This window comes from Cyprinodon tularosa, unplaced genomic scaffold (assembly GCF_016077235.1).
Source record: "Cyprinodon tularosa strain WSP-4 unplaced genomic scaffold, ASM1607723v1 ctg23, whole genome shotgun sequence".
Lineage (NCBI taxonomy): Eukaryota > Metazoa > Chordata > Actinopteri > Cyprinodontiformes > Cyprinodontidae > Cyprinodon > Cyprinodon tularosa.
Window position 1 is genome coordinate 47,699 of NW_024038861.1, and position 22,938 is coordinate 70,636.

Here is a 22,938-nt window from a genome sequence, read left to right on the forward strand (position 1 = left end):
CAGATTAGCAGAAGAAATATGCAAATTGAGAAGCTGGTGCTGGTATTTTTCCCATGGAGGTCAAATTACAGGAAAAGGCCGAGGGCACCGAGCTTCTACCCCCACCTCACTGCCATCCTCTGTGCTGATTTCAAATGCCATCCTCCCTGTGTTGCACTCTCCATTTTCCCCAGATCTTTTCCAAAGCACACTCCCCTGTCACTGGGTTTCAGCTGCAATTACTTTTAGTATCACTTCCCAGTGAGAAGTCAACTTCCCTGGAGCCTTCCTATCAGAACCTATTACAGCAGGGGTGCTGGTTAAAGTTAAGTGGCGTGACCTGTGGGGTGGATGGAGTGAGCAGGGGGGTGTAAATATAGGGCTAATTTGTAGAACATTTCAATAAGAGGATGAGGACTGGATTTTTTTGTCTTTCTTTGGCAGTGAGGGCTTTCTATGTTATCATAATAACATAAATGTTTCACTTCGCTGGCTGAAACACCTCAGACCGCTATGACCGTGTGTTTGTGTGTGAATATTTCCCATTGCCGCTACAGGCTGCTTTGCTGAATTCATTCAGCTGAGCAGGTTGATCCCGTCCTTCGTTTTTCACCCTTCATTCACCTCTTACCCCTCCGGGGCCAAATCCATAACCCCATGAATGGCTGCATGACCACACAGACTGACAGAGAAAAGTAGAATAAGCTGCAGCTGAGGTAGGGCTGCAGAAAAAAGCAAGGAGTGATTCAGGCGGCTAATTCACAAAGAATCATCTGGGTGTGTGTGTGAGAAAAAAGAAACACGGAGAGGGTCCTTAGGTGCAGTCTTATGCAATCTCTTGGCCTCGAGTCACACATATGTAGTTTTGCACCTATGTGCCAAGTCAGCCACCCATCTCTCTGATTGATGAGGAGAGTGGTTGCATCTTTTAAAACTCGGTACACCTGGGATCCTTATGCAATCCAGACTAAGTTTGTTATTTTTTCCTCAGTAGAGATAAACATTAGAGGAGAATGAAAGAATTTACAGTAGCTTTTTTGCATGATCTAATGCGCAAAAATTTGTTTTTGCAAAGAATTAACCAAAAGTGATAAAGCATGCAGAAAAGACAAGCAATAGACAGATGTCAAATCAGTTATTTCATTATGATCCATCAGATAGGAATGAATGGAAGTCTGTAACTCAGTTTTATCTCAGCTGGGGCTAATTAAGCTATTAAAATTATAGTTTAGGTACAGTAAATCCTAATGCATGAAGCAGAGATTATACCTTTTGTTGCATAAACATCAGACATTGCAAAGAACCAAGGAGCCAGAACATTATAAATATAAGAGAATAGATATCCAAGAACAATATGATTCACTGACAACAATTAAAATGGGACCAAGGATAAAGAATGTGAGAGCTGTGAGATAGAGAAGATAAATCTTATTTCAGTATGTCATTTCTGACGTTAGATGTTTGCTTTGGACCAACATAGGTTTATTTTGGCTGTCTTAAGCATTAATTCAGTCAAATACAGTGTTAACGCTGCTTCATTCCCATTGTGACATGAAAAGCAATTTAACTTGTTATGGTTATTTTTGCTTGCTTGGTCAATGGGAAGGAGTGAGTTTGATTCCAGCGTATCTATTGTTACAAGTTTTGGCTTTCCTGGCTGAAAGGCAGAGAGGTTTTAGCTGTTAGTTGGTGGTTTCCTACTTGTCTTCATAATGTTTTAACAAAGAAGTTTCTCTCATTTTAACAAATGTCTCACTACTACATTATTCAGTTATTCCTGCATGATAGACTATGTCAAAAGTCATGAAATTAGAAACCTGCACAAAAATCATATGAAGAAAAGCTTTGGAAATGGGAATTAGATTCAACGACACAGAATACGCCTTTTCCAGTAATTACTACAGCAAAAAAGCTGACAATAAAATAGAGACTGAACATGTATCCACAACTGAGACCAAATTCACAGGGTCATTCATATTCTAGTCGTTTTTATTGCTTTGAATAAAGAGCAATGTTTTTCAAAACCTCTCCAGTGTTGTGCAGCTTTAGCAATTCTAAATGCATTCTGGAAATTGGAATTTTTTTCAGACATGGAGACTTAAAATTGTTCTTGATTTTACAATATATATGTATTGTTTGCTTATCATTATTATTTTATTCTTGGACCAAATCTTAGAAGAATGGGGTAAACATTAGGTGGATAGAGCAGCCGTCTATTAATATGAACATGATTGGTTTATCTTGAGCTTAAGCTGTGTCATGGGTGACACACTTAACCCAAAGTGGCCAACTGATCTGCCTATTGGTATATATGTGTGTGTGTGAGATATCTTGGGTTGATCCTGCTGTTATACTCTCATACTGTTTGGTATAACTAGAAGACAACGAATGAAAAATGGATCATTTATTTTCTGATTCTTCTCTGCTACTGTATAACTACTTTCCTATAGTAGCTTTTTATTGTAGATTTATACCTAAGTCTAAATGATTCCAGGACATTTTTTCCTCATGGACGTCACCACACTAACTCGCTCCCACAAACAGAAGGTAATGCACAGGGTCAATTTGGTTTAATTCAATTTTTAAAATAAAAATTACAGCTTTTTCCAAGAAGGGTATAGTTTATGTATGGAGACTAATCTTATTTTGGATGCTGTATATATCTAAGGAGCAATAAAGATTCAACTTGGCCTAAACTTTCTGTCGTAAAACTCAGGCCTGTATATACACAGATATTAATATTCCCTCTGAGAACTACTTTATTTAAACTCTAGCATATAGACTCTGTGCTAAGCAACATATAATCAGGTCAGGCCCATTCACTCTCTACAAAATAATATAACACTTTTTGTTTACCGACTTTATTGTTAGGGACAGGAAAGAAAGGCATCATTATAATTTATAGTCGAGAAATGTCTGGAAAATCATCTTTTCAATTAGGACTTGTAAAACCTTTTATATTTTGTCTGAGATGCCATATTTTATTTTATTCTATTTTTTATTTAAATTTCCGTAAAAAGGGGCAAAGCTTGGATTAAATCCTAAAAAGTTTTAGATTTACTGGCTGAGATGAGAAGGTGTCTGACACAGGGATATATGTTACAATTGTTATGTGATAACTTTAAAGATTGTTTTGATAATGTCTATAGCTGAACAGATTTGTTTATTGATTTTTCAAATCTTTCATCTTTTAGTTTTTCTTTAAAAAAGAGTTTCACTTAATTTCTTATATAGGATATTTTTCCATCCGTCAGTTCTTCCGTCTGTTCATCTCCATCCATCCATCCATCCATCCATCCATCCATCCATCCATCCATCCATCCATCCATCCATCCATCCATCCATCCATCCATCCATCCATCCATCCAACCCCTTTACCTAAAACACCTTGAAACACTCCATCTTAAGCATTTTCCAGATACAAAAAGCAGGATAAAAAACCAAAGAGCCATAATTCTCTTTAGCAATTATTGAAATTTAAAAATTAGTCCACTGGTCAACTGCTCCACAGCTAAAATGAAAGACATCTTACCAAAATGTGCTATAAATTACATCTTTGACAAGGCAAACATGGCTCAAGCTTAAGCCAACTATAATTTTTTCTGCAATAGTTGAATCTGTCCTGAAATATTCAAAATCTGTTTGGTTTAGATTATAAAAATAGTTGTAGTTTGAAAGCATTATGCCTTCCTGTCCCTTTGTGCCCTTCACTGCAGCACCATTGCTCAAGCACCATTATAATTGCAGTAGACAATCAGATGCCATCTTTATGGGCACATGGTACAACTGTCACAACGTGTAAAAGCACGATGAAGCATGGTCGATAAATACTGTCAAAAAAGCTTATGACATGTTAACGCTCCCCTCACCACCAAGCGGTGTTGATTGTTCCTCTGAATCAGTCAGTGAGAAACGGCAGGCTCTGTTCCTAGCAGATGTCGTGGCTGATGCTTTTCCCCCGGCCTTAAGTTGTTAATAAGAATTAGGAAGGATGGTGGCGGCTGAGTGTTTGTTGCTGCGGAGGATGGGTGGGGGTGGTTCATCTAATATTGTTAGTAAACTTATTCAGACAAAGGTGTTGTGAGCTGATGAAGAGGTGAAGGCTAAATGACACCAGGAAGAATCCATATTTCTTTAGCCCCCTGTCAGCAGCACATTGCGCATTCCAACTCTTTTTTATAAATTGAAGTGGATGAAATCATTTCCATTTAGTTAAATGCTAAGAGCAACAATAGTGTGTTTTAAGGTGGCAGATCATCATAGCTAAAGATGGTTTTCATGATGCTTTAGCTGGTGTTCTTGTCGTCCAGTAAAGGACATGAGTACAGAAAAGTAAAAAACTGCTTTATCTACAATACAAGCAGTGACGTGCGGTCAGGGGAGGCAGGTGAGGCAGTGCCTCACCAGCCATCATGGAAAGAAAGAAAATATATAATCATAAAGTAATTTAAATTGTTATATTCATCCGGTGGTTTGTACTAAAAAATATTCATTTTTCATGTAGCTTCACCAATTTCGATTTTTATTTGTTCAAAATCGCTGAATTTTCTTATTTTCCCATTCAAATGCTTGGAAGCGATGCTGGTGAGGCAGCAGCGAGCTCTGCCTCACCTTGGATTGCGCAACCCCTGGCTCTGCGCTGGCTGCAAAGCGGAGAGAGCATGTTGCTGTACGGCGTCAATAAAATGGTTTAAACAAATGTAATATGTGAACTTATTTCTAATAATTTGGCTTATGTATATAATGTACAGAGCTTTTTGTCACCAACTGTGTTTGTGTAACGTGTTTCGTGTAATGAGCGATTATAAACGGCAGAGAACAAGTTCGAGGTGAGGCAGGCAGTTCTCTTGCCTCATGGCAGGGGGTGCTCAAGAGACTGAAAACATAAGGCAGGAACAGGACGGATCAAGGAAGGCTTTCTTCCCTGGCAGTGATCTCCATTGAGACAGAGAGACTTTTAAAACTGAAGGAAGATAAGGAGGACTTCTATTCATTTATAAGTAAAGGTAAGACAGTAATAACATTTATTTTGTTTTGTTTTTTAAGGAAATGTGTGTTTTGTGAGCTACAGTTTGTATGTGTAAGGATGCAGAAGTGAAACATAACCTGTAAACTGCTGTCAATCTATGCATCTATTTGCAAATCTGATTCTGATGACGTCAGTGCCTCACCAGCTATGAACCTCACCGCACGTCACTGAATACAAGCCTTGATCAGTTTTTCTTATTATGCACAAACATGTTTGTGAGTGTGGTTAATTTTGAATGTGATACTGTTATTTAATAACACTAACCTATGCACAACATATTCAATATTTACCTTAAAATAAGAGCTTGATGACTGCTGTATATCCATGCTTGTGTGGCTGTGTGCAGATGAGACTGCTGTGAACATATCCATATTGTTTGTTTAGATAAAGGAAACCTCCACCATTACTTTTAGGTTGACTATAACTATTTTCACTTTAAACCTACCAAAATGAACTTAATTCTTTGGTCCCTAATAATCTCTGCTGTCCCAAGGGCTGCAGAGGAGACAAGCATGGGTGCAAAGTTGTAGCCTCACTTCTTCTGGAACCCTCTTGTCTATGATTGTTCTCATATTTAAAATATGAATAAAATTTAAAATATAATAATTGGAACTAATTTGCCAAATCTACTGTAAGTACATGGCTATAAAAAATTATCAAATTCACCTCAGTCAATTTTATTAGTTTAAATCACATTCTTGATAAGGACGAAGAGGCAGAACACGGAAATGAAAGTTGTTTGCAGAGGAGAAAGAAAGCATTGCATTCTCCTGATTATTTGGTATTTTGTTTTTACTACTGATGACAGCTGTGAGCTTCAGGAAGGAAAGTTTAGCACTTGGTTCATTCCTTTACCTGTCAGCTGGCAAATGATACAGCTGGAAGTGATGAGAGATGAAACTGGAGGAAGTTCCAATTGAAAAGTTTTGTTGGCAAGATAATAGTGTATTGATTTAAATCTATGACATCATGACAACCGAAGTTATTTAAAATCACCCACTAATTGCATTTAATTTGCCCTTGAGTAATATAAATCACTTCAAATTGCAATTCATTACATTTGGTGTCTTCTGTGTCTTTTGAATCCAAAAATTTAATTTGATGGTTATATCAGCAGCATGGTTTAGCTGAATATTTGGTTCTTTTGCCATTTTGTGTTTATCTTAAAGCTATAATGGGGGATTTTTGCATTTAAAAAAAAAAAGACCTGCCCCCTCCACTTAAAAAAAAAAAAAAAAAGAACATGCACAACCCTGTACCGGCTCCCGAGAGGAACGCTTATTAAAATCATGCTAGAGCATGCACAAGCTCATTTGCAATTTTTCCACTATGTCAGACTCACCACCGGTAAGTGAAAATGGGAACGAGCACGTAGGACGGCCTAATGTAAACATATCACCAGAATGACTGACAATTAGGAGGACCACTTATTTTGATGATCCACCTGGAAAAAGAACATCCTCCACTATACCTTTAAGATTAGTAATTGAGAATACCAGCGCCACCTATCTGAAGAACACTGAAAAACAGAGCAGAAAAATTATAAATGGTGCACAGGCACACGGAGTCCATTATGAACTAGCAATGATAGATAATCTCATCTTAAACAACCCAAAATAAAAATCATGACAAATTGTTCAATCTCCTTCTACTATTAAAAATTCCTAGATTTTTCCTTAGATGTACCGTATCAGAAACAGGTGTAAAGAGTAATCACATGCTTTACTTATGTAAATAAAGATAGCTGACAAAAAGGTAAAATATTGAAGTCTCGTTTTAAGAAAAATTTAAAAAGTACAGATTCTACATTGTATTTAAATCAAAATTACATATGTGCTTTAGATAATATAAAATAGATTTTAAAAACGCATGTAAAAAAGCAGTTATATGCACAGAAAGGTTAATTTATTTTAATACTTAGCTCATGTTATTGGTGAAGGGAACAAAAGTAAAATACTGACTATATTCTTTTGCACAGGATAATTTTTGCAAAGAGTGAACCTAACAGCGGTCTTGCAACAGCAGTTGAATACTTTTTGTTCTTAGCTCAAACAGCCAACTATTTTTTTTACTCTGGCAAAATACATCCTGCTTCTCTAAGATTCTTTTTTTAATCTTTTTTTCTCATTTTTATTTCAAGCATAAAAAAAACCTTTAGCCCAAGTTCAACTTGTTACAATATTTATTGCAACAGCTCTATTGTTAAACATCAGGTATTTTGATGACCACTCACCATGCAACAAGCTAAACTGCCCTTTATTCTGCTGTTGGCTTGACTAAGAACCAGTTGCCATAGTGGTTGCTGACCCAGAGCTTCTGCAGAGAAGCCGCCCCTGCAGAGCGCTTTTCCCTTTTTGCCTTCAGATGTTGGTGCGAAGGTCGCCTTTTATTCGTGCTTCTGTGCTGGTTTCCTGCTGTGGCCTCATGACTTTGTCTGGCTTTGACTTCAGTCAGGTTTCATCAGCGAGGAACCCGACTGTGCGATTGTACCACAAAGGCTCTGGGACTGTGCCAACAGGATGAACAGGAAGAGCCAAAAAGAAATGTGGAAAGTTTTAAGCTGTTTAAGTCGAATAGATGGTTATGGTCTTAGATTCTAAGACACTGAAATCAGAATTGACAAAAGTAATCCACTACATTGTAAAGAATATGCTTCTTGTAGAGATGCTATTAAATAGATAAAAAGACAAACACATAATTATTATATAATCATTTATTAAATGCCTAAAAGTCTGTGTGTAATTATTTCTCAGTGTTTGAAAACAGCTTGATTTATACATTTTACAGATGTTTTCTCTAATAACACAGGCAACTCTTAACCCCTTAAAGCCCAGGTTTATATACATATATAAATATGTAATTTATTGAAAATAATAGTTGAAATCTGTAAATGTTTTAATACAAAAATAGAAATGTAGGTATATTTCCAATTTGTAACATTTATAAATGTCAGGGATGGACAAAGTACTCAACAGTAGTACAAGTATTAAGTCTTAATACTTTTAGTCAAATCTTACTCAACAAGTAAAAGTTACATGGTCAAACATCTACTCAGGTTAAAGTACTGAAATACTCACTTTCAAAGTATTCAAAGGAACATTTAATTTTTTCTAATATCAGTCTATTTATGCCTAACTTTCAGAGTAATTTTGAAGATGTAATTTTTAAAGAAGACCTGATGTATTCTAAAGAAGTAAAAAAAAAAAAAAAAAAAACATTGGACGTTTCGCTTCCCATCCAGGAAGCTTTTTTTTATTAAAAAAATCAAAAATAGCGTTGAGTTCAAGGCTTTATAGAGTGGACCAAAAACGAAGGACTCACTCTATCAATAGAGTTGATTCCTTTCCGCTATCATCCCCATACAGTGGACCAGAATATCTGGCCCACTTAATGACCGCCCCCCCGTAGAAACACCTGCTATAGATTCTACACCTGTGAAAAAAAACTTAACAGCATAAAAATGCAAAAAAGGACATATTTTGATTATTTCCTATGTAAAAACAAACCAAGACAAAACAGGGGAGTCTTGATTCTCCTCACACTTTAACTATTGAATAGAGGTTTAAGGTTGAATCTATTACCACAAAGAAACTACAATGGTTCTTAGGTTCACACTAGATGTGTAATACTGGGTACTGAGGAAATGCTATGTGGGCTGTGGACGCAATACAAAGGGATTGTTGCATAATTGCAAAAATGGGTGTCAAAGGGTTAAATTGTGGGGTTGTACAGAATTTTGTTTAAAACAAACATGAAAAGTTGGGGCCAATACGAATGTTTCAGTTAATTTTGTTTATAAAAAGTGAAGACATTTTTCTGCACCTATTGTGTTCCTAATAAACTGTGAACATTAAAAAAAAAAAAAAATATATATATATATATATATATTTATATGCATTTTTGAGAAATTTAGACTTTTTACACAATATTTGGTGTCAGAATTACATATCTATGATGCTCATATCTGCTGAATCTAAGCATTGTGTTTACATTTACCCTGCAGAGCTTGTAGCTATGCATCACATGTAAAATAACCTTAAACTGACTGCCATCATTTTAGTGTCATAGGTAAAATATCATAGACACCCTGGTAGTAATCAGTGCTGCCTAATGTGCTCACTGGAAAGATTAAAACCAAAAAATATGTTTAAATAACCGGGAGGACAAGGCTTTCTTTAATTCTTTGGACCATGACACTAACGGCCCCAAAAAGTCACAAGGCTCACCCAAACAACTTCAAGCTGTTTTTATCCTTCATATCTACTTTGCAACAAACACACAGCAAGGCCTCCAACACAACTTCAATGAACAAGGGCTCTGGCTTCTGGCTGGTTTTTAAAAATATATATATTTTTAAAGAAAACCACAAGTGCACACCGAGAAGAGGGGTGGAGAAGTCAAAGGTCAGGGGCTCCATGTATTTCTGATTTATTGGCACAGGATGAAAATTCTGCTGACATCAGAAAAAGAAAAAAAACATGCTTAAAGCAATACATTTCATATGCAGAGCCTGAAAAAAGAAAAACATCCTAAACAATGAATGAAAAAAAGAAAAATAAAAGTTTTCAATCTTAAAAAGGTCACAAAGACCAACCTGTAGAAGTACCTTTTTTTCTATATTCTGCTTTTCTATCTCTCATTACCTTCATAATGTAAGCCAGTTCTCCACCGCTAGCATGGTCGAACCTGTTAATGGTGCTAATAGCAGCATCCAGCCATCAGCAGTCAGGCTTTAGGAGGCAAAGATCATTGTTCACTTGTCACGAAATAGATCCCTCGGCCTCTGGGTGCTCTTTTGTTGTGTGGCCTCCATCCTTTTCGTCGCACACTCTGCTCGCTCGCTCGCTCACCGCCTCTCTTCGTCCTCCTCTCTCCAGTAGCCCCTGTGGGAGCGTGAGGGTGAAATGACACACAGTGGCTGACTGTCGCCCAAGGGGGGCTGGGGTTCTGGCCTTGGCTGGCTGTGTCTGTGTGGCAGCTGGTGAGCCCACTGCTCTCTCAGTGGCCCGCAGCATCAACAGTGGTGGTAGTGGGACTGATTGGACGCTCACTCTGATCTCCGACTCTAGGGCTGACGTTTAACTGCTCGCTACTGCCCACACAACTGGTGGCGAGGAAGTGGAACGGAGAGCGGAGATTGAAAACAGACACACATACAAAACGCATGCACAAGGAAACTACAAGAACAAAACACTAATATGCTAAGAAATTTAATGATAAAATACCGGAGTTAGAACAGCATGGGTTGAAGCCACATCAAGCAATAGCTTGGGACATAATGTGCGGCCAGTTAAGTCCTTTTACCCAGAGTACCAGCAGTAGCATATCTAAGGCTCAGATTAAAACAAAGCAGCAACATTTAGAAACAGCAGCGCTAGCAGCTCTGCATTACATGGCAAACAGTTTCCCTTTAAAAACAACAAAAAAATGCTGCTCAGCAACAAAATGACATGGATGGGACTGAATGACATCACTACTCTGTCAGTAAAGACACAAGGATTTTTTAAGTGTTTGTAAGACAGTTATCAATTGGTTATTAAACATTTTTGAGCTAGTGTTTTTTTTAAAGCTCAACAAATCAGTTCAGAAATATTATCAACACAGAAAGATGACTTAAATATTGATATGGCTCTGTGGAAAGATCCTGAAATTGTTAAATGTTGTATTTTAGGGGATGTGGCGTCCGTTGTAGTGAGGAAGGCTGGACGATGACGATGTCTGGTCTCAGTGGTGTCTGCTGGTGTACAGTCTGTTCCTGAGCACAGCTACTGGAGGGAGGTGGTGTCGGACCCCAGGGTGGTGCTGGATGTGGTCGAACCACCGCGTCACATTCATGTACTGCTCCTTCTCCTGGACAGCCAAGTCCAGCTGGGAAAAAATAGGAGGAAGGATTTACTTTTTATAGGAAAACCTTCTAAAAACAGTTTGAGACATCATGGGAAGGCTAGTAAATATTTATTAACTGTAGATGCTTTTGATTATTATTTCATTTTTGACATATTTCGTTGCTTTGGAAATGTAATACTTTTTTGTTTTAGTCTGAAAGAGAGCCAGAATAAAATGTGCTTCTTACTTTTTCTTTCCAAAAACAGTTACTAATGCACTAGAATAAACCTACATTTTTTTTTTACCATTTATGTAAGCAAGTTACTGTCTGAAAATCAACATTAAAGGCAAGTTTCATAAACAAAATATGCTGCAACGAAAGAAAAAAGAAAAAGAAAAGAAAAGTTTCCAATATTTGGGGCACTTGGATTCTAATTTAAAACGGCCAAAGCAGTGATGTAATCGTTAAGCAAAGCTGCATGTAAAATATTTTTATACGTCAGCATCAATCAATTTCTGCTAATGTTTATTAAAAAAATGAAACAGCAAATACAAACACAAAAAAAGTAAAAAATAAAATTTAGCATTCCATATCAATAAGACTAATTTATTAGAAAAAGATCATTTAGATTTATTTCCATCCCTGTCACTGCAAAGACATTAAACTACAAAAACCAAAACCATTAAAATTTCTCCTCTTAGATTTTTATTTATTTATTTTTTTATTAAATGAAATGGAAAATGTTTTCCCCCCGTCTTCATGGGTTGGATTAACCTAATTTGGGAGGGATTTTCCAGAATCAATAAAAAGAATTAATGTGAGAAAACTTTTGGTCTTACTCAGTTGAAACAGTATTTATAATTATTATTTTTTTTTTTATAATTATTTACGAATATTTGGGACCTTCTAGCTGGTAATCCATACTAACCCAATTTCCTCTCATGTGAAGTTTTACTGTTATGCCTGAAACTTCAACTAAAGGATTGTAGGGAAAGAAAGGAAAGTGCATAAAGATAAGTTACTAATAAAGATCAGCTTTTAGTGAATCAAATAAAAATGTGTCAGTTTCTACACAAGCATCTTACTTTCACCTGAGAGAACCACTGACATCATACTTTATTGCTGCACAAATCTTATCAGGCCAATGTTTGTTTTTCATTAAGTTAGTAGATAAAACAAGCAAAATGCACACATACACCAAGATCAAGCCTGCAACCTTTTCAGCACTAGTCAGACTGGACCCTTGTGGAAACTTGTTTTTCCTGAATTGAACATCGGCACAAGCTGAGGTCAGGGGTTGATCCAGCTGACCCGCTGTCCCCAATTTTAAAAACCACTGACAGCGAATCAAAGTGACGCTCATCTGCCTGGTGGCGAGGGCCAAACTTCCATCTCCGCCACAACCGCTGACATCCCTCAACATGTGATCCATCCCCTCCCCGAGTCTCATTCCGCCGTTCCTCGTTTCTAAACTCCCTTTCCTTTTATCCTGCTGCGAGGCGGAACAAACTTACTTGTCTCTGGTCTGAGGCTAAAGCCGTCACTTTATGCCACATCGCTTTATCTGTTTGAAGAGAACTGAAAATGTGTTTAGAATCCGTGTGTTCATTGCCAGCTTGTCCTCGATGCCCTTTGGCCAAATGACTGGTTTAATTGTATGTTATATACGATGACAAATTGATAATTAGAGTTATGGTTTGACAAAAATGAGGGATGATATAAACTAAAATGGAAGCGAAAAGGTTTAGACTCCTTAATTCTCAGTATATATCCATAACTTCTCAAGACGACCTATTCAAATCTCATAATGTATATATATATAAAAAACTAAAGAGTATAGAAGTTTTGGAATAGAAGTTTAGTGGTACTGCAAATAGATGTATCTAAAATACACCCACATCTGCAGAAGGACAGATTCAGCTGGACAATTACAGCTAAGAACCAAATCAAAGTACCCTTGCATGAGTATTTATTTATTTATACATCTACAACTTCTTTACATTCCGTCACATTACCACACAAATTTAAAATTATTTTGAAATAATTTTGTCTACTAGACCAAGAAAAGAGAAACTGTAAAGTAGAAGGAGAAATATATTTTTTTTCAAAAAGAAAAAAAAAAAATTTTTGAATTATAATTCAGTTCCCATTGCTTTAAATAGAATTAGGTGCAATTTTGCAAAACCCATGCGTATAAATAAATCATTAGCAAGTAGTCTAATGGTGAAGACACAATGATGCTATGGGGATCAGGGTCATACAATATCAGGACAACTATTGTGGTGTTGTGTTTGAAAATAGGCAAAGCGACACTTTCCACTGTAATCGGTTAATAGCAGCCCGACTACTCTATAGGTTTATTAATTTCAGGCAATAACAGCCTCATTTTCTGGGCGATAAAAGCAGTTAAGAGTCCATCCATCCGGCCTACAATTATTACTGATATAAAGAGTTTTAAAGCCTAACACCTAAAATATTATATCCAGCCAGATACCGAATACAAGCAATCTGATTTTGCCAAAAAGGGAGACATATCCTGGGAAAAAAAAAAGCTCTTGGGAGCAAAAATAATATGGAAGTTCACCTTGCAGCAAAGCTATTACCCCAGACATTTTGTGGTTGGAAATTATCAGAACATAAAAAGGTTTAAGGGGTACATTTAATGCTATAAATGTGAAAAAGTGGGAGGAAAGAAATAACTTACGATGATTGAGTGTATTCCGTAGTACATGAGAACATCGGCTAAGGTTAACTGGTTCCCTGCCAGGTAGACTTTATCTTGCAGGTAGAGGTTGAGGTCCTGAAAGAGGCAAGGTTTTTAAATACAACATAAGATATGCAAATGAGTCTCAAAATATGTTAATTTATGCATTATGGTAAATATTTCTGTGTAAACACACTTGTCTTCGCATGACAGATGAAAACATTCTATGAATCTCTAATGAAGCTGCCCTTATTCCACTTTTAGTTTCATCTTCTTCCAAAATTCTGTTCCAAATAATCATTACATGTAATCTGATATTGTTTACGACATGCAGAGCTGTCAACATACTTTGTATTAAATTGAACTCCTTTAAACATGTAAAAGGTGCCGAACAGCAGGTTCATTAAGCTACATATCTGTGGGTACATAAAGTATACAGGACTGTAGCTTACTCCCATCTGCGTGTCTGTGATGAATAGAAATCATTTTTTAACCTGAGGGGGTAAGTCATCTCTCATCATGGCTGGAGACTTAACACAGATGCCCAAACCAAAGACTTTTTCTTTGCTCCACAGCAACAAAATGACTAAATCTAATGAAGCCGTTTCAGGACTGGGCGACCGTCACCTGTTCGTGCAAAGTCACGCATGGGAGTGCGGGTCCCAGGGGAAGTGGGCCATCTTTAGCGCTTGTACATGGCACATAGGGAAGACTTTCCACACACACTTACAGAAGCATCTTGGGGGCAAATGGAGTTATTGTGCGGGAAGAGTGGGTGATGCCAAACAAGGCATGAAGACTGCAGACTCCCCTTTCAAAATCAGATCCTTGCTTTTCTTTGCCTACAGCCATGGAGCTAAAGCCCAGTCGTGCATCAGAGGAGGGGAGGATCTTCTACAGTAGTCACCCCCACAACACATGGAGCTCCAACCTGAGTCCTCTTCTACCTGGCCTTTAATTTTACCGAATCAACCACCCCATTTAGACCATAGTTCTACAGCACAGGTATAGAAAATCCTCATCCTAAACAATCAGGATTTCATAAAACAAAATGTTTTTGTATAGGTTTAGTTTTCTAGGTTCAGATATGTGGTATTATACCTAACAAGAGTTGAATCTTATCAGCAAACCTAATATGCAATTTAATCCACAAGTTTCAATAAATGTATTCCTGAGGGAGAAACATCTGTTGCCAAAATACTTCTCAAATAATGCTCTCTCAAATAATAATTTTTGACAGGAACCTTTGGGGTTACTGCAAGTTTTTCCAGGTGCCACAACTTTCATGCAAACATGTACCTTATGCAGACCTCAAAACATAGAAATATTATTTTTTATTTAAAGTAGAATACTCTTATACATCTGCAACTTTATTAAAATCCAGTCTTTAATTTGGACAGAGAAATAAACCTTTTTATAATGCCCCTTTCTTCATGAGACCACACATTGTTTTCTATATACGGTTGTCAGGAGTATCATTACTCCGAAAAGTATCGATAGTCAAATGCTGTATCCTGATACAATAATTTGGCATGGTATCGATAATAAATACAAGGGTTGTTTGCATATGATTTACTATTGTTTGTTTTAAATTTTTTGAGTATTTTGTACATAAAAATAACACCACAAACAACCTTAAAGGAACCTTTCTTCCTTCCAAAGCTGCAGCTCCTGTGGGATTTTTTTTGCGCAATGGTTGATGAACTCATGCAAGAAAGTAGTTTAATATACTTGCGAGATGTTTATTTTGCTCTGAGGTTTTGTTATAAATGTGACGCGACATAAACAGCTCTAATGACGAGACCGCTTCTCCTAAAATGTTTGTCACCCTTTGCTCTGGATCTTTAGTAGTGAACTATGCAGATTTATTTTTTAAACCACATTCTCTAGCTTTTCCTCCGTCTCAAAACTTCTTTTTCAAACATACGGCTTTACCAACAACGGGAGGCAGTTATGCGTAAATATATTTCGCGATATAATATATCTGACAAAATTGTTTTTATAAAGGTAAAACAAAAAAAACCCGATCATGGAATAGTGCGCTATATAATCAACACAGTTTTTTTTGGTCATTCATTTCAGAAATTATAACTCATGTATAGATTGAGGGAATACTTTGCCCTTTTCGGGTCGATTCTCCAGTTGTGCGAGAATTTTTTTGATTCGGGCTTAGTTTCATCGTGTAGTATACAGTGGGTAAGGAAGGGCGATTAGCCTCTCACGACCACCTCCCCATCAGGAATTGTAAGGTCAGAAGAAAATCATACAATTCAGTGCCTCAGACAATAAGAAAATTGTAAAAGAAACACTGAGCATTAGAAACTCCCGGTGCCAAAAAGGTCTCAATCTGGGTCAGTAGTTACACAATCCTGTGGATAGACTGCTAACTAAACAGATTTCCTGGAAACAGTAACTGGCAGCATCACAAGGAGGTTAACCTAAAAGCCAACACTGTAAAAGAAGCTGGTTGTTCACCAAGTGATGTATACAAGCACATTCATAACAAAGGAAACAAAGTATTACAGGAAAAAGTGCACAACTTAAAGATACCTTGCGAGAAATATTATGTATAATTCATTCAAGAATTTGGGAGGAGCTTCAAAAGGCATTTATGGAGGCTGGAGTTGGTTAACGGCATCAAGCTACTCTGTACAAGGGCTGCAAGAGTCTCACCTGGGTTACGGAGCAACGTAACTGGAGTCTGTATGTCTGCAGCAGAAGCAAATCACCAGTTAAACCTAAATAGTTTAAGTTAAAGTTCCTAGATTAGCTCATGTTTAGCCATCTTCAAAAACAGAGTTTTTAAAAAGGTCTAACAGATGTTACATATCAGCTTAGAAAAACTAGCCAAGGTTCTCTGAAAGTATGAATTTCTTATTTACATCCCCGGGAGTGGAAGTATAAGAGATCCTGCTGCTGACACTTTTGTGTCTCTGAATAATTTAATGGGAGACGACTGAGGCGCTTGAAAGAAAAGAGTTAAGGATGCAGCTGAAGCAGCAGGACAGGGAAGGGGGGGGGTCAACAGGCACCAGCGCCGAGCTGCTCAGGGCGACTTCCTCCTGTAAGTGGTGCCATTAAAATATTTAAAGGCCTGTCCAGATAACATGCTGCAACACAGCATGACTCCTCAGCCATGCCACAACAGTGTGTCACGCTGTGAAGAGCGCACACGCACAAACACAGAGACGTCACACTGACAGGACGATGCCAAGAGGCGCCTAGCGTCCAGAGCAAGAGTGGCCGACGATCTGTTTCATGCTGACTGGCATCAGACACATTAAAGCCGCTTTCTCTGTCGTGTCACCGCAGGTCCATACATCAGCCCTCACTCCTATGACTTTAACAAGGTAAAAACACAAATAACGGTGCATTGAGCAAAAATATTGCACAATAAAAAGGAAGGCAGAAGGGTTGAATATTTGTTAGCTTTAGATAAATGTGATGCCAGCAATTTTAACAGATGCTGGAATGGAAAAAATCAATTCACAATTAAATTAATTATTATCTAGAGCAGGCATCCCCAACCTCGGTCCTCGAGGCCCGCTGTCCTGCAGGTTTGAGAGATTTCCCTGCTTTAGCACAGCTGATATTAATGATTGCAGTAGACCAAAAGCCTGTTAATCATCTTTCTATTAAAATTAGCTGTGCTGGAACAAGGAAACCTCTAAAACCTGCAGGACAGGGGGCCTCGAGGAACGAGGTTGGGGATGCCTGATCTAGAGAACAAAAACACCCAGATCGTACAGAGTAGAGGTGAGTATTGGCATGAGTGTTGCGATTCGATACATGTCGCGATACTTGGGTCACGATACGATATTATCACGATATTGCAGTATCACAATATATTGCCATATTTTCCCCAGCTATCAAAATCAAATGATGAGATAAAACAGCAAGTGCTGTATATTTTCATCAGAAAATATTGATTAGGTATTATTATCCATGTTGTTTGGGGTTTTCTTCCACTGTGACTGCCTCAAATACAGATTTGGTGCTGCACGCACAGTTAAAAGGCTCCACAGCGCTTTCTGCCAGAGTGGGGGTGCAGAGGTAGCCCATTTTCCCATCAATGTTTTATGTAACCATTTTTTTTTTTAAATCGATACTAATAAGTGATAGATCGATATTAAATTGGGCAGCCGAATATCACGATATATCGCCAAAATGATTATTTCCCACACCCCTAGTACAGAGTAGAAATATTTTAAGTTTATCTCCATTCTCAAGGGCAGATTATACTTCTGAAACCGCACACATCAAATGTCGCTCGGGCCTGGTCGCGAACCAGTTTTGCTGGTATACTTTAGCAACGTCTGTCTGGAATTTCTAAGGATGCACAGCAGTTTCCTGCCAAAGTTCAAGGGAGAGCCTATTCGAGAACTCGCAAGAACTTGGGCGGATGGTCACGAGAACTTCCACGGCGGGATTGTTTATCTTCCAAAACATATCACTGTCACAGAGATGGATCTAGAGTTGCTAGACATCAAAGAGGAACAGGTTCTGTTAACAGAGTTGGCAAAAAGGAGGACGTGTCGGTTGTCCATTGTAGTTGTTCCTCGGTTTTTAAAAATGGCGCGCCCCGGCACAGAATTAAGGACGACCACACAGACAGCCAGAAAGGCATACCAAGGACCAATCCAAGCTGCTTTTTGTCTGCGCACTGCTGCGTGAGTTCTGACCGTCCAACGCGTTGTCAGGATTTTTTTTGAGACAGATTTGATGGTTGCAGAGGCTATGCATCAGAAGCATAAACTGGTCTTCACTCGTTACCTTTAGGATGGTCTTGATGTCTTCCTTTGCATGGCCGTCGAGTTTAGTAACCCTGTATTCGAGCCACTGCTGGACCACTGCGCGCGCCTCTGCACCACAACCCAGCAGCTCTGAGCGCTTGGCCTCTTTCACCAGGTGGCAAGCGATGGTCACCAGTCCTACCAGTGGGGGAGCATTATTATTCTGTAGCACAGGCACCTAAATGGGAATCAATGAAAAGGGAAGGAGACAAGTTTTATGTAAAAATAACCCACATTATTAAAAAAATAATAATTTTGGGCATGTTTCCAGTCCTATTTAGGCCGTTTTAGATAAATAAATACAAAATAATGCGTTATAGATTCTGCTGTATCTAGAGATTAAAAGAAAGTGACTGGATCTGTGGATGGAATCAAAGATCCCTTTGATGAAAGAGGGAATAAATTGTAAAAATAAAAGTACTATTCATGCTTGTATTTTTAAACGTATAATCACACGTTTCTGACACTACTGGCCGCAGTGCACACCCACTTTACAGTGGTAAAAATCCATCCATTCAACAGTGGTGCAGCTGACTCCACCCCTAACATAAAGAGCACGCTGCTGCTTTCATGGAGCCTCAATGTTGTACAAAAAGACAACGGTCTATACATGCTAACCTTAGAATAGTACTCGGTATTAAAAGAAAAGAGATACAAACCATTTTTATCAGGGAGAAAACACACAACCAAAGCGATATTCAATTCAGTTCACATGGTTAGCTAGTTAGCATTTCTTTATAGGCAACATGTAGCTTTTACAGCGGTTTACAAGCGCTCATTCAAATTAATGTCAACTCGCCAACATGAACGGATAAGAAAACGAATGACCCAGATATTACCTTTTTATCTCCCTGTGTGCTATATTTGTTCGGCTTTTTTAAGCCTAAATATTTCTCCAGCGATGCTAACTCCCGTAGCGCCATGTTTCTCAATGTGGGGAAGCCGCAGAGAGAGCGAGCGATGTGATTGGATAAAAATCGCAAGTCCCGCCTCCCTAACGTTTGTCTGACTAGACATTGAGCCAATCAAAACGTCCTAAATCCTTGCGCTTCTCTTTCACTTTATTGCATCAGTGGACATGGTAATTAAGATAGAATAAACATTATTTTCCGTCTACAAATATGTGCTCGTTTTTAAAAAAAAACCTTCTGTTTGGATTTTTGCTTACTAATCTAGAGAAAATATATTAATAATTTGATAACAAATACATAGAAAAACCTTAAACATTGCAAACTTAAGACTTTATTGCACACCTGTAACACTAGAAGATATAAAACACCCTTGGAAAACATTTTTTAAACAGTTTTATAGTGTATCTGCAGCTGCAGTTATTGGATTGCATGGGCTTATTCTGAAGTTTATATATTATTCTCTATGCATCATCTGCAATGCATGTAACCTTTTAACACTCAAAACTGTGCTTCCAGGTCATGGCATCATTGTAAACAGCAGCTGATGTGCACAGATTGACAGTTGAGGGTTTGAAGGGAAGTTTCATTACCCTTTGCTGCTGCACATTTTCCCTGTTCTGAGGGCTGTCTGGTTCTGTTTTGGATCTTTTGACGCTATGTGTGCCATGTCTGTTTGGATCTTTGCAATATTTGTGTGATTTCCCCATAATGAAATGTCACCTGTCAGTCAAAACCCAGTTTTCTAACTGGAACATCCAGGTGGACATGTGCACATGCACCTATGTCTTTTTGAGTGATGGTTGAGCTCAACTTTCATAGCAGACTTTTTGTCTTTAACTCTGAACAAATATTTTCTGTAGAGCTTACTTAAATAACAATACTTTAGATCATGTAATCAGACTGGCAGATAGGTTATTTATGCTCTTTTGTGCTTTTGTAATAACACATACAATAAGAAAAAAGACAATTATTATTAAAATAACTTCATATACAAAAGTCTTGAGAATAATCTATTGAGTACTCTGTAAAAGTATCAATTCCTCTTAAACGTTTTTATACTTATATTGTTCTACCAGATATTCATGTGCATTTATTAGGCTTTATATGACAGACAAACACAAAGTGATGCATTACTGTGAGATGAAAGGTTATGTTTTTTTTATTTCACTTTTACCCAAATAAGAGTGCAGTGTGCATTCGTATTTGTATATTGGTATATTGGTATATCATCTTTAATGTGATTGGTAAATTAATTACAATCCAAACCGTTGGCTTTCAGTAATTAAACAATTACTAAATAGTAGGTAATATCTCATATAATAGCTAAATATGAGAATAAAGTAAATTTGCTTCTAAATTAATATCAATACAAATATATAGCTTAATTAAGAAAATAAACAGCTGCATGAATACCAAAGAGAGCAATTTACTAATGAGAGATAATGTTCCGGAAAGGTTAAAAGCTGGGTTAGGTTTTGAAAAAACAACCCATGTATGTGTTATTAAGTATTGTTTAATCATTTGCAGTAATGAAAAAAGTAGCATACCATTTGTTTTCTGCAATTAAAGGTAAATTACCCATATAATATAATAAACAAAGAAGAAAAAAGTGTAGTCACATTTTTTTCCCATGACAGTATAGTATGAGAGATATGCAACCCCAATAAATGTATAGCCTGGGCAATAAGGGTATAAATCAGAGATGCATTTATTGGGTCTTTGTTAATCCTGGGAAAATGGAGCAGACTCACAGCTTAGGCAGTCAATTTTATTTGCATGCCAACTAATAATGTTCCTAATCTATTACAATGATGGATTCTTTGCAGATTTCAGACTAGTTGACAGAATGTATGTATCTGAAATTAAGTGCCTACTAAACCCATTTACATTTCAGTTTGAAGTTGTAACACAACAAATGTAAAAAAAAAAAGAAAAAAAAAAAAAAAAGAAAAAGGCTTAAGGGAATTTAGAAAATAATGGAAATCCTGTTGTGTTTGTTTGTGACAATTGTTTAGTATCATATTTGACAGCAAATCTGCTTGCCACTTCTTTGCAGTGAGTCGGTAGTTATTTGTTTTCACTTTGAATTCCACCTGTAAAACTAATACTCACTACAGACGTTTATGATATTAAACACCTTGGGTAGAGTATAAAAAATAATTTTTGGATTCTTTAGCACAAAAACCCTTTGATAGCAGATGCTCATGCAAACTACATCAACTAAAATTTACATCTCAGAGATATGAACTGAGGTTTAACATTTCATCCATGTTGGTTTTTTTTTGTCTCATCTTTTTAATGCAGCACAACAGATGATATTTTTAAACCCAATTTGTTGAGAAAATGCTGCCCCAGAAAACAAAGTAATTATAGAAATAAGTACACATACCATCATAAAAGATTAGATGCTGCGAAAAAAAAAAAGGTGAGGCTAATTCTCTTTTTTTTCTCTCTCATCCAAGTCTTTTTTCATGTCTGTTTATAGACTGTAGCACGTCACACTTTTACTCTTGTAAGGCTTCCTTAAATGCATGCCTGCAGCATTAAAGTGCATCTTCTTTAACTGAATGCCTCCGAGCTGCCACATCCTGTCTGTGCTCAGGCGGGCTGAGGACAACGATCCCTACTGCCTGGGACTAACTGTAGCCTTTGGGAGTTCTCTTATGCCGATTGTGATACTGAATCTGGGGTCAAATTAGTAAGGAAATCTTCAGTGGGAGGGGGTCAATGATAGCCCCGTGGGGCTTCCCAATGCAGGCATAGCCATAAACACAGCCTCAGCCCTGGTTGAAACATGGTAGATTACAATATGCTGTTACGTTGATTTGTCTAGCCGGGATGCAAGGCCTGTAGTTCCGCCTGTCTCCTCTCTTACCTTTTATAACCTGTGAAAGCTCTTTGACGGAATATGCAGTTCTAACCGCACAGGGAAGCTGAAGGGGAAAAGATGCCGGGGAACGGTTGTGAGCAGTCGACATGAGTGCTGTCAGTACAGATTGGTAAAATTGCATATTGGTGCTGGATCAGATCCTCAACAGAGGGTGAACATGGGGACAGGCGGCAGGCGGCTGTGTGACAGTTCAGGAAAAGGCTGAGAGCTGGGAGATGAAGACAGACAGATGTATGGGGGTCAGCAGCTCTATGCCTGAACCTTCATTTGATGTCAGTTTTTTTTTTTAAGTTTACTTCATTTAATGAATGACAGAACTAATGTAGAAAAATGTTGTATTAGAACAACAAGAAATTTTACCCAGCTTTCTCTGATACCTGTACTGATATTTGGGAAAAGTTGGAAAAATTATTGTAAAAAAAAGGGTTTTGCTATGGGAAAAATTGCAAAAATGTGTGTAAGTGAGCAAAGTAAATGTTAAATAACATTTTTCTTTAATATCAAAACAAAAATGTATGTGTACGATTTTTTTTCTACTGTTAGATTATTAACTGTTAAAAGCTAAACAGGCATATTGTTAAGTATGTTTGTCTTCTTAAATGTTGAGCAAAAGGTTCTCAAACACCTGTGTAAATACTATTATTTTCCATTATCAGGGCATATTTTAAAACACTAAAACAGCTAAATATTTTTTTCATTTTTTTTGTGTTATTTAATGTAAAACGGAAACAAAAAATACCTCCTCAAAGTATAATTGAGTGCCCCATTTTAGCTCTAAACATATGTTTATGAATGTGAAGTTAGC

The 22,938-nt window shown here is 37.4% G+C and overlaps 1 protein-coding gene across 1 annotated transcript; it reads right to left on the reverse strand.

Moving 5' to 3' along the window:
* Positions 1-9,389: 9,389 nt before the first annotated feature.
* eef1e1 (eukaryotic translation elongation factor 1 epsilon 1) lies at positions 9,390-19,317 on the reverse strand. The gene is made up of 4 exons (XM_038286770.1): positions 19,172-19,317; positions 18,313-18,510; positions 13,540-13,635; positions 9,390-10,876 (listed from the first exon to the last, which is right to left on the reverse strand). The coding sequence occupies exons 1-4, from the start codon at positions 19,253-19,255 to the stop codon at positions 10,733-10,735; spliced, it is 522 nt and encodes a 173-aa protein (XP_038142698.1). The 5' UTR covers positions 19,256-19,317; the 3' UTR covers positions 9,390-10,732.
* Between the last annotated feature and the right edge of the window lie 3,621 nt (positions 19,318-22,938).